This window comes from Leptonychotes weddellii, chromosome 8, assembly GCF_054177405.1.
Source record: "Leptonychotes weddellii isolate Sample4059 chromosome 8, ASM5417740v2, whole genome shotgun sequence".
Classification (NCBI taxonomy): domain Eukaryota; kingdom Metazoa; phylum Chordata; class Mammalia; order Carnivora; family Phocidae; genus Leptonychotes; species Leptonychotes weddellii.
In genome coordinates, this window is record NC_138376.1 from 59,445,736 (window position 1) to 59,459,208 (window position 13,473).

At 35.7% G+C, this 13,473-nt stretch overlaps 1 protein-coding gene across 1 annotated transcript in view; it reads left to right on the forward strand.

Annotated features, from left to right (window-relative positions):
* The window catches only part of BCKDHB (branched chain keto acid dehydrogenase E1 subunit beta), a 205,376-nt gene that overhangs the window by 145,053 nt on the left and 46,850 nt on the right, over window positions 1-13,473 (forward strand). Inside the window, exon 9 of the mRNA XM_081828582.1 lies at window positions 1,971-2,057. Coding sequence (XP_081684708.1) covers window positions 1,971-2,057 — 87 coding nt within the window. The remainder of the gene's footprint in view (window positions 1-1,970; window positions 2,058-13,473) is intronic.

The following is a 13,473-nucleotide window of genomic DNA, read 5'->3' on the forward strand; positions in this document are numbered from 1 at the left end:
TCTTCTTCTTTTTTTTTTTTCTTAACATATATTGCATTATTTGTTTCAGAGGTACAGATCTGTGAGTCAACAGTCTCGCACAATTCACAGCGCTCACCATAGCACATACCCTCCCCAGTGTCTATCACCCAGCCACCCAATTTGCTCATTTTATCAGTTCATTTACCATAGGCATCTTTCCCTGTCCTCAGTCTTTTTTGTGGCTGTATAATATCCAACTGTATTGCTAGGTCTTGGTTTATCTAGCCTTTCTCCTGCTGAAGGACACTCGGCAGGTCTCCAGATTTCATCATGTTGCATGAACTCCAAGGGTTGGAAGCTTTCGTCCTGGCTACACCTGTGCTTCGTTTCCCCACTGTATTCTGCAGGCTATAGGAAGCCAGGCTCTCTGCCCTGGTTGCTTATTGGCCTTCAGGGATCATTCTGAAGGTTGTCATTCGATCTTGGATAGAACTCAGCTCAAATAAAAAATACCAGTTCTGTTGTGTGGAGGTTTAAGGTAACAGTAGCATTTTTATAGAAGTTTCTCATTTCTACCTCCCAGGGATTTAAGATGCATCCTCTAGCTGGGATGGATTTTAGCTATGTCATCCTTGGGCACTTATACATTGGCAGACTTTTGGGTTTCAGAGCGATAAGAAAGGTTTAGTTGTCAAATCTGTTTTTTTAACTGGTAGTCATTTAGGTCAGGACTTCTTTTAGAGAGTCCTTTGAGAACGCATTTGTTTTTTTTTTTTTTCGTGATTGTGGACTATTTCTGTCTCTGTATATTTCTAACCAGGTGCGTTAAAATTTAATTTGTGACTTTCATAAATGGCATAATTAATCACAGTCCTAAAATCCAAATACCAGTATACGAAGGTTAGAATTTCACTGGGGGCAGGGATGGTATTCATTAAGGTGTTCATAAAATTTTATGTTTTTAAGTCACTATGTACTAAGTAGACACAATAACTTATTTTTATCATGGCTACTGGCCATATCTTGGAGTTTAACATCTGCTCCTTTTAAGGTTTTAAACTCTAATTGCTTAGAATGAAGGCAGTCTTTTAATTTATATACATATATTTGCTTGGAAGATCTTATATTCACAAAATATTAATGTATAATTTAAGAAAGGTGGTATCACATTATTAGACATGTAGAAGAGACATTATCCCTGCTCTTTGGCAACATGTTAATTATTCAATATATTTGAAGCAGTAACTTGCTATTGGTTTTAATATTTTTTACCTTTCAACACAGCTGTCATCCTGCTATGATATCATAAGCTATTCTTTTTGATTTATTATGGTACAGAGTATATCATACTGGGTGAACAACCACACTGAGCCAGTATTGAGAGTACATCTTTTTGTTTGTGACATTTTCTAGGTTAAAATGGAGTTGTGGTGGTTAACCAGATTTTAATGCACATGAACAAAGACGGCTGGAACCCTTGTACTTTTGCAGTGATTTCTTCCTGCTAGGTTTCCTTGAATATTGAGTAGCTTGAGCTTTTCCTGCGTTACAGCTTTTCCATGCTACTTTCATGTGTTCCTTCTCCACAAAACCCTATTTCCCAAGGCTGTTTGTTTATATGCAAATACACCCGAAAATGAACCCAACAAAGCACTTTCAGTCTTAAGGTAATATGAAGAAAAAATGATTTTGAGATAAAAACATGAAAGACTGTGATTTAGTTTGTAACACAGAAGGGTTTTATAATGGAATGCCTTTTAATGACAGAATTACAGATCTCATTTTTCTTTTGTAGGACTATAAACTACACTGAAAATTTTTGTAACAGTGCAAATATCAAATAACTGCAGTGAGAGAAAGTTACAACTTATTTGACCTAAAACTGTATTACTAATTTTTAATCATTTATTGGATTGAAATACATTGTTTTTATTCCTTAATCAAGACTGCCATCATATACTTGAAAACATGTATTCTCTTCAACATCAGATTTTCCTTTTCTCTTTCAGTCTGTGATCAAAACAGGGCGACTGCTAATCAGTCACGAGGCTCCCTTGACAGGCGGCTTTGCGTCGGAGATCAGCTCTACAGTTCAGGTAGGGTAACTTTTTGGCACCGGTTTTAACATTTGTGCAGTTGCACTTGTCTATTCCAAGAAAAAAGTTCCTTATCACAATACATAAAAGTATGCACTTTTTGGAAATGCACGTTTTCCATTCGACTCCACTGTCCTTTAGTTAATGGTCTAATTACATCTTCTAGAAAAGAAATCTTGAAGTAATAAAAGCTGAAAATTCCTTTATAGGAAGAAGAAAGTTTGAAATGAGTTTACAAAACTGATGTTAGTTATGTTTGATAGTAGAACAAGAAATGAAAACTTTTAAATCTGAATGTGCTATTTCTCTTTTGCTAAAACTTAAACTTATTATGCAATATGTTGATCTTAGATTTTCACAGCCTTCACCTTAACAAAAAAATGCATCTGTCAAAAGTCAATATTATAAATTCACTAAATAATTTCAAAATCAATAAGTGATTTTATTAGTTTAATTAATAATCAAATTGTGTTATGCTCTTAGCCATGCTTTAGAAATGGTTTAAAACCTTCTTTTTAAAAAGTAGAAACTGCTGCAAATTAGGGAAAAAAATTCCACATACTGCCTTATGGAGGATTTTTGTTTAAAACTTTTGTTTGCGGGCGCCTGGGTGGCTCAGATGGTTAAGTGTCTGCCTTCGGCTCAGGTCATGATCCCAGGGTCCTGGGATCGAGTCCCACATCGGGCTCCCTGCTCCTTGGGAGCCTGCTTCTCTCTCTCTCTCTCATGAATAAATAAATAAAATCTTTAAAAAAAAATAAAACTTTTGTTTGCATTTATATCACAGATAGGAATAAGATGATCTAAATGAGTTTCATTTTTCCTAATTTTTTAAAATTAAAAATTCAATAGCTATTTTAAATGTGAAGTATATGCATTTTAAATTAAGAATATCTTAATTTAATGTTTGCAAGTTTGCAAACATTTTACTTCTCTTTACTGGTGTTAAGATTGTTAAGATACATGTTAAGTTGATAATTCCTTCAAGAGTATATTGTTTAAAAATTTGACATAAGATTATGAGTAATGATAAGTTTTTATAAGTTAAACTTTTAACCAGTAAAAAATGATTTTTAACCAGTGCCAAAATAGGCATTTAATTTCTATATTAAATTATCTTTAAGTGCAAATTGACAGCATTGTAAATATTTTTAAATTAGATGAAGCAGATTTAAACATAAATGTTTTTAAAACTAGATCAATATAATCCATAATTTATAGTAAAAAACTATGCTGTTATTTTTATACATTATTTATATTGTCACTAACAAAACTTAAGAAAAGCAAATATCTGAGTTTTACAGATTTGTTTTTTTATTTATTATATAAATTAAAATGTGAAGCATACTACTTATTATATAACATGAGTGCCTGGTATTTATTGTACATTTTATTCATTGAGTAGCATAATGTACTAACTTTGTAAAACAAAAAAAAGTGGGGGTCATGAGAACAAATCACTCTAACACCAAGATACTCTTTCAAGTCAGATGTGAAACTGGAAAAAGAAACTGGAATTTTCTGACTCCTAGTTAATACGTAGTCCACTAAATCATTTGAAATGATAGTGACTTGGTAAGAGAACTTTGATCTGATAGCCTTATTCATTCTGCTCACTGAATGCCATTTTGTTATCTCGAAAATTTCATTTGCATTTAAATGTAAAAAGAAAACAAGTAGAGCATAGAATTAGAAATTATAACTCCTCCTCCTGTGAAGTCCGTTTTCTCTAACTGTGCTTAAGCTGGATCTCCATAAATTATTAGTAAGCTGCAGTAGAGTGTAACATGTTTTTCAGACTTGAAAAGAATTAGAAAGATCATCTAATTTAATGTCTATCAGTCTTCAATAGTATGTGGACTTGTGTTAGCAGAAAAATATCAGGCTTCAAGAATACATTTGTGAATTTCAGTTTGAGGAACACCCTATTACGAGTTAAGCACAGTCATTACAAAAAGCTCACACGAACAAGATCATAACCACTGTGTTAAAATCAGATCCTGAAATTATGTGATAATGATCGGTGGTAACAGTTGTGAACAAGATTATCTGAAATATAATTATATTTGTAGCATAACACGAAGACATCTTGTAACCCTCTTGGACTCCCAAGAATATGCCCATAGGTGTCTGCAGGCTACAGCCTGAGAAATCGTGACCTAATCTGACCCCATTCCTTTTACACACTAGTGGTTGTTGTCCAGAGTGTGTTTGACTCACCCAGTTTAAAAGGACAGTGGAAGATCTGGAGCTAGGACAGGAGTCTTGAGTAAATGTTGAGTTTGTGCATATGCATTCTTTATTCAAAGTTCCCCCGAGCCCCAAGAGGAAGATTTAAATTTATTATAAAAAGTTCTGTGTTCCATGTTAAAAATCACTCAACCAACTAACTATAAAATGAATTAAGGCAATAATGTAGAGGGATCAGCATTTGATGTTTTGGGGGATTAGTATTTGGATTTATTAGTATGAGGATGAATTTGAAAATACAGGTGTTTCTGCTTAAGTAAAGTATGGAAAATGGATTTTAATGAAATCAACACAGTATCCCCAAATGTTTGCCTATTGTGACTTTTATGTATTGATAAGAGAGGGGGAAAAAAAAAGACACCTTGAGAGATTTTTTTTCCCCCTTTTTCGGTAATAATGTTTGCGCATAACTCAGAGTAATCTGAAGAATAAGATCTGCTTTTCAGTAATTATTTCATGCACATATTCAACTAACGACAGTGTCCTATATTAAGCATCTTTTTTATGGAAGGCCTCGTTCCCTGTTATAAGTGAAACCTCTATCACGTTACCAGCGCCTTGGATTATTTAAACTGAAATTACTTAAGTGTGAGGTACAGTTGCTTTCACCACTTGGAATGATTCATATTTCTATATTTCTTTTTGTTGTATAAACTACAATGTAAGATTAAAAAAAAAGATAAAACAGGGTTAAGATATTGAAAGCCAGTTTTCTGGGACAGCAGGGAAAAGGTACACAGAGAACTTATATTGTCTTGGAAAACAAGTTTGAAATTATGGATGAGAATGATCTATAAATTTTGAGCATTATTGATTAAAATACTGGATTATTCTCATTATTGTATCAATGGATGAAAATTTTATGTAAAAATTGAGCACACACCCAAAAATCTGCTCCACAAGCACTATTTTCTGGTAGATCTCTGGTAGTTCTTCAAAAGGTCATGGTTAATCTTACAAAAAATTGCTTTTAATATCACAATATTTTAAGAGAATAACGATTTACAGTAAAACTAGTGTTTTTAAATACATTCGAATCTGAGAGCACCATTTTCAGTTTCCCTTAAGTTTTAAATTATTACCCCTATTAAACATAAAGTATTGAAGACAAGAAGGCACTATAGGGAGTGTTCTTTCAAGTTTATAGTTCGTATTTTTAGATAGAAAAATTATATCATGCTATATAAGATTGAATATCAGTAGAACATTTTTCTGCTATGTATAGGAAGTATTGCTGGCATTACTATTAAGCTTTTTTTTTATTTGTACAGATAAAATATGAAAAGAATGAATATGAAATGTATTCATGCTTTATTTACATAACTTTTCAATTTATGGCAGATGGCTCCTCCATCATACAAGGAATTCATTGTCCACATCTTGTTTGTTCTTGCCCGTTGTCCCTTTTCCTAAAGCCATTTATTTTATTAAAAAAATGCTCATTGTTAACAGTCTTAGTTTGAAGTCATGTTAAACTCACAGAAGTGATTAAACATAACATTTTTAAAACGGATTTGTCAATAGCTTCTTCATGAAATTTATATGAATGCTTACAGAAATCAAAACCAATGCATCGAATCTAAGAACTGCTTTGCATTCTTATTGGATTGAATTTGGAAGTTAACTGGGAGGCAGAACAAAAAGAGGTCTGGTATATTTGGCCCCCCACCCCGGGGAAGATTTCTTGGTCGGTCATCCAAAGCTTCACTGTCTCTTCCCATCTAATTTTACATTCCCATCTGTTCTCACTTTGGGGGTGAGGGAACTTTTTCCTTCTTTCATTTGACACACACTGAAAGTTGGAGATATGCTGCTTTTAGGGACTTATGCCTACCATCATGCAGCCTGATTTGTAGAAAAGTGCAAAGATGACAGAGTTTAGGTAATTCATTGACCTCGTTGTGTAGTTTGAGCAAAGATTTCGTTGCTTCAGAAAATTATATAAATTAATTACGTGTGATGTTTGTATTCCTCAGCTTTATGTAACCACAGGTTTAAAAAAAAATCATTACTGTGCCAAAAGAAATGTGTAAACCTCATCCATTTTAATATTCCTCTAATTAATTTATATTATATGCTCTAGATTGCAATGTTCAAAATAGGCATTATTTATTTAAATATTAAGGCCAAATAATGTGTGGTATTTAATAGCTTTAAACAGTATAATTTCTTTAAGCCTTGGAGAAACCAACCTTTATTATTAATTTCAAGCACATTCCCATAATGATGAAATAATCTTGACTCTGATAGGCTTGTGATTAAAAAAAATGTTTTTTTTTTATCCTCTGGATTCAATGCTCAATAAGAGCGCCAAATTTTAGGGATTGGGGTTGGCTTAAAGGTTTGATTTTTTTTTTTTTTTAACACATGGAAGCAATAAGTCTGCAATAAAGAGTCCAGTTGGAGAGGATGGTAAGTTTCCATACCATTGTTCCATCCTTTCTGTGCGGTCTCTTTTCCTAGAATAAGAACTCAGAAATTGTGTGGACTGACATATATTTTTAAGGTAATCATATTCTAATACTTTGAGAGGATTTTTATAGGGTTTACACAAATCACTGTGTAAACGGAAACTTTCATAATTTTCAAGTAAAGGAATTTTTCTTTTCTTACCATTTCTTGTTAGAAAGGATTCTACAGAAGGATTTTTAAAAATAAACTTCCTATTCCTACCAAATTTACCAACACTCTGCTTAAAAACATCAGTCTGAAGGAGAGGGAGAAACTCCTACACGGTCTTGAGTTTTTATCATTGTGGACAATGTTTAATTAAAATTATGATGTTGTAAAGTAAGAGTTATCAGAGAAGGCTATCAGAGTAGTAATTTGATGAATAGTTTACTGCAGTTTCAGTGTTCAGATAGAGGATGGCCTCTTTTTAAATGGAATTTTGCCTGGAAGCTTGTTAAGTGTTCACCCAGAAGTTTCTATGGCCATAGATAGAAGACTAAGTCCTTCCAGGGATGCATCACAGTTGGGGCTGCTACACCACTGTTTGTAGTTTGTACTTACGTCCAGGTTACACTCTGGAGGTCCTCCTCCTTGCCCTGATCATGCCAGTGGCTCTTTCTCCTTTGCTCAGTCATGTAAATGGGGCCAAGGTGCCACCTTCAGCCCTCTGTCTCCCCCATTCTCTCTTGGGCAGTCCCAACCATTTGTGTGGCTGTTCTTAAAACTTTCAAATTTGAACCCTTCAGGACTTAACTCTGCCTACGGAGCATTAGACTCAAAATTTCAACTTCATGCTAGTTTTGGTAGTGATAAGAAATTTGTATGAGAAAATGGTTTATGTGAAAGGATTTTTCACATGAGACAGTGAGAAAAGGTGGACATTAGCACATGGATAACCACCAGCTTCTGGAAATCGGCTTGTCTCAAAATGAACTCTATTTTTCCTCAACTCTTTTTGACCTTTTTTTTTTTTAATTTAAAAAAAATTTTTAAAGACTTTATTTATTTGTCAGAGAGAGAGAGTGCACAAGCAGGGGGAGCGGCAGGCAGAGGGAGAAGCAGGCTCCCCGCTGAGCAAGGAACCCGATGTGGGACTTGACCTCATGACCCTGGGATCATGACCTGAGCTGAAGGCAGATGCTTAACCGAATGAGCTACCTAGACATCCCTTTCTGGACCTTTTAAATTGTCTCCTTACTTATCTCCTCCCCTCAGCTTCTCATATCTTATCAAATTACTATTCACTGTTTCCTTAATACATCAAATTTTGTCCATCCTCTGTTTGAAGACCTCCAATAGGTCTTCTTGGGCTATAGAAATAAGATCTTTATGTTGGCATTAAAGATGTTCATCTGCCCAAACCAATGTTCCCAGTATTATTTCTCACATCTTTTTTGACTCCAATGTGCTGTCCTATCAGTCATTTTTTGAATGATAATTAATTCCTGCAACCAAACTTTACTGAGTGCTCTGGGCACAGCCTCAATTTGAGCATTTCATTCATGAAGTGGAGCTCTTATTTTAGTGACACAAGTTTAGTAGCAAAAATAGATGCTGAACAGATAGTTATACAATAGTACATGCTTGGATAGGGAAATATTCTGAGGACTGTGGGATTATAAAAAAAACTTGATCACCTAACCCATAGGTCAGCTGAGTTAACTCTTGGAGGATGTGTATGACCCTGAGGTGAAGGTGGGTTGTGATTCTAGGGAGAAGGAGTAAGAAGGCAGGAAAAAGAATTGATTTTCTAGTGATTTCAGTGTTTGGTTATGGTTGAAGAGTAGTAGATGAGGCTGTAGCACCAGGTAAGGATCAATAAGTTGGTAGGGTTTAGACCGTAAAGAATCTTATATGTAATACTAAGGAATTTGTTGTGTGGAGGAAAAAGATAAGACAGAGCAGAGCCATCTCACATCGATAATAAATTTCAGTTCTCCCATAATGTGTTTAAAATACCCCTCATAAATTTCCCAGCAAATAGGAAGTACAGCTCTTCCTCAACTTTCGGTGTTAGGTCCCAATAAATCCATCATAAGGTGAAAATATTGTAACTCAAAACTGCATTTAATACACCTAATCTACCAAACATCATAGCGTAGCCTAGCCTACCTTAAATGTGCTCAGAACACTTACATTAGCCTGCAGTTAGGCAAAATCATCTAACACAAAGTCTATTTTGTAATAAAGTGCTGAATATCTCATGTAATTTATTGAGTACTGTGCCGAAAGTGCAAAACAGAATGGTTGTCTGTGTATGGGTTGTTCACCCTTGTGATTCCTGGCTGACCGTGAGCTGAGGCTCACAGCCCTGCCCGGCATCGTGAGAGAGAGTATTGTACCTCTAGCCTGGAAAAAGATCACAATTCAGAATTCAAAGTTAAGTTTCTACTGAATGCGTATTGTTTTCACACCATCATAAAGTCAAAAAAATTGCAAATTGAACCATGGTAAATCAGGAACCATCTGTAGTAGGAAAACGGTAGTCACAATTATTTTCATTATTTAAGGCAAAAGGGTATAATTAAAAGGACTTTAAGCAGGAAATTAATTTAGAAGGATTTGCAATTTAGGAAAAAACTCTTTGGCATTTGTGTTGAGGATGCATCATGAGGGGTGAGGCAGGAAGTTAGATTAACAAAGAAACCATCTGAATAATTTAAATGAGAGATTTGAGGGTCTCCTAAGTCAAGGACATGAGAGTGGTGGTGTAGAGAAAGGTGAATTTTAAAGGTGGGAGAATTTGAAAGATGGACTTGCTTACTGATGAGACAGGAGTCGTGCAGGAACTGGGGCGGATGACAGAGAGGCACGCAGGAGTTAAGAATAAGGCTTAGCTTGGTTTCCAGGATGGGTGATTTTAGAATGGAGTTGCCATTTCACTGAGCTGGAGAATATTATTGGAAAACAGGTTTAATCACATCTTTTATGGAAGATGATGAATTCATTTTAGACTTATAGAATTTGAGATGAGAATGAAAATGTGTGTCTGCAGCTCAGAAGAGAATCTAAGGTGTAGGAAAAGATTAAGGATTCATCATCTTATGGGGATGGCTGAGGTCAGGGATATGGGTATGATCACATAAGAATAGGCTAGTCTTAAGAGGGAAGTTTCTAAAGAAGAAGACCCCAGGGACATCAACATTTAAGAGAAAGAGAGGAAGCAGAGCTATGAAGGAGTGTGAGATGGAGTGGCCAGAGAGAAAGAAGTGAGTGGCAGAAAGCCATTACCGAAGACAAGTAGGGAGAGTTTCAACATAGAGTATGTGGCCTACATTATTAAATTCTTCTAGAGTTTAATTCAGCTAGAGACTGATGGTTTTTAGCTGGAAGACACTGGTGACTGGAAGACATTGGTGACTTTGATGAATGTAGGGTTGTAGCCAGGATGGAGGCCATATTATATTTGGGCTGGTGAGTGAATGAGTGAAGACTTAAAACAAGGAAACATGACTTCCAGAAACATGGCTTTTTAAGAAAGGGAGAGGCATAAAGTAGAAATCAGTCTGTAAATGCTGTTCACTCAACATGGAATGTCATTTTCTCCTTTTGAATCTCTCTCCCTCACTCCCTCTTTATCCTTGTCATCTCCCTTAGCCCTCCAACCCACCAAATGTTGAGTTTTAAAAATCTCTCAAACCTGCCCTTTGCTTTACATTTTTCAAATAAACTCTAAAAGAACTTAACAAGAAAGAAAGCCACACAATCTAAAAGAAAAATGTAGAAAATAAGTGATATTAAGATAGGTAAGAAAATTTTTTAAAAAGATTTATTTATTTGGGGGTGGTGAGGGGCAGAGGGAGAGGGAAGGATCTCAAGAAGACTCTGCACTGAGTGTGGGCCTGAATGGGGGCTCGATCTCATGACCCTGGGATCATGACCTGAGCCAAAATCACAAGTTGGTTGCTTAACCTACTGAGCTACCCAGGTGCCCCAAGATGGGTAACAAATTTTTGAGCAGAAATGTAAAGAGCAACAGGATCCGTATTGTCATAGATTAATATATTTGCATAAAGTGAAAATATTTGTGTGACAAAAGCAAGCACAATTAAAAAGAGAGTGGCAACTGGGTCAGTGTTGAGGCACATGACAAAAGATAATATTGTATTAAACATTCTTAAATATTAATAAGGAAACTAATAGCACCTTTATTTAAAAGGTCAGAGACAGATTATTTTTTTACAACTATTAGTGGCCAGTAAACATGAAAATATATGCCACTTATGGCTGAAAATGTAAATTTCAAAAATGCGATACCTATCATTTATTACTCCTAAGAGCGGTACTGCTTAAAAGTAAATTGTAGGGGCTCCTGGGGGCTTAGTTGGTTGAGTGTCTGCCTTCGGCTCAGGTCATGATCCCAGGGTCCTGGGATAGAGCCCCACATCAGTCTCCCTGCTCAGCGGGAAGCCTGCTTCTCCCTCTCCCCCTCCCCCTGCTTGTGTTCCCTCTCTCGCTGTGTCTTTGTCAAATAAATAAATAAAATCTTAAAAAAAAAAAAAGTAAATTGTATTTAGTGTTGAAATGGTGCAGGGTGGGTGTACAAATAGATCGATCTTTCTAGGAAATCGTTTGGGAATGAGTATTAAGACTCATCAAAGTGTGCATTTCCTCTGACTAAGGAATTCTAGAAATCCTCACTTTGGAGTTCCACACAAAAATGTGGAAGGGCATTTTTCTCAGTGCCAGTCATTTGATAGGAAAATATTGGAAATAACATTAATGACAATGGGAATATAGTTGAATAAGTTATGGTTTATCCATATGATGAATGTTACAGATTTATGAAAATCATTAAAAGAATAGTTGACAGCATGGTAATATTTGTATGGATATAATATTAAATGAAACACTCACTATGCAAGCCTACAGGTGTTTTACTTGCCCAAGTTTGTGGAAAGAAAAAAAAATATGTATACCTAGATATAGGGGGAAAAAACTTACAAAATATGACTTTTTTGGGTCTGTATTTTCTTCCTAATAATTTCGTCATTTTCTATGTACAGAAGCATTTATAATAATTAAAAGCTTTTTTGTAGTTAGATGTGTCTCATACATGTCATGGTGAATCTTCCAGTTCTTGCTAAACTGTTTTAAATAAGAAAACCCATTTTGCTCATAAATTTGATTTTAAAAATATCATAGTACTTTACTTTGACATGGTTCCTTAATCATGTGTATTTGAGTTTGGGGAATTGCTGTTCTTAGTGATAGTGGCTACCTACTCAGATTTGTGATATGATATGGATTTAAACCAGTAAACCCTACTACATAAATTCCATTATTCTGCAGATTAGTTTCATCCCTCACACGCATGGTCTATTTGATTTATTGCTCTCATTATAAAAGTGAAAGCAGCATTACATTGGGTTATTCAGATTATTTAACCTTCCCATGTTAATTGGTCAGGATACTGAGACCCATATTGGATCCCCTGCTTATTTTCTCTCCCTCTTTTTAGTATTAGCTTTTCGAAAGATTGCTGTCATTCTTTTTGAAATCTTTTTGGAGGTAAGCCAGTAAGAAGAAAGATCATCCACATTCCATCTTTCTGGGTAATGATAAAGTGCTCCAGTTTCTCTCACACAATTATTAATATTTTCTCTGTCAGAAGTGGTCCCCTTTGAATTCAAAGGCACATTCATTATATGCCTCCCTCCTCTCGCCCTTTCTTTGTAACCTTTGGTCAGCATTTTGTTTTGTCCTTTTGGTGATGTCCCAAAACCACTCCTGTCTATCCCACTTAAGACTGACTGATCTGCCAGTTGGATGGGAAAAATTCACTGCTGGAATGTTTGAAAGGATGTGTACTCAAGTGAAATATTATGTTATAAACATGTAGTCTTTAGTCATTAGTTAGATGTTATTTAAGGAGTATGTGGATTCCCCAATAACGTCAGTTTTAAACTAGCACCTTCTCAGAAAGGCTCTCCCAGACGTCCCATCTACAATAGCTGTCCACCCCAGAATTTTCCCCCCATCACATTACTGTCTTACTGTCTTCATAGCCTTTGAACTGTCTGTAGGTGTCTTGTTTATTTGTTCTGTGTCCTTCTTGCCCCAGTAGAAGGCAAGCTTCACGAGCTTAAGGAGCGTTTGTGGCTTGTTCACATCTGTAAGCTTGGTGGCTAGAACCCTGCCTGACACTAAGCAGGCACTCAAATAATTAAATGAATTGTTTGCCCCCAAGCATCGCTGCTGTTAGTAATTTCTTTGAAGAAGAATGATATCTTTCTGGTTTGTGTTGTATATAGAAATTGCTAGTCACAAAAATTGCTAGATTGAACCACTGTCCTTGGTATACACCACCCCAGTTTGTTGACCGACCCCCGCCCCCCCCGCCGAAGTTTTGTTTTGTGTTTGTGTTAACTTCCAAAATAAGTGCTGATATCCTGTGCTGTTATCCTTCACATTGCTACTTTGTGTCCTTTTGACAAAGTTATTTCTTATGAATAACCTGTTGATACTTTTTTTCTCCTCCTGATTCTCTAGTGAGGTTAAAGAGGACATTTATTTTTTTAAAGATTTATTTATTTATTTGGGAGAGAGAGAGAGTGGGGAAAAGGGGCAGAAGTAGAGAGAGAGAATCTTAAGTAGACTGTGATGTGGGGCTCGATCCCAGGACCCTGAGTTCATGACCTGAGCCGAAACCGAGCCGGATGCTTAACTAACTGCACCACCCAGGTGCCCCAAGATATTTACTTTTATATAGTTA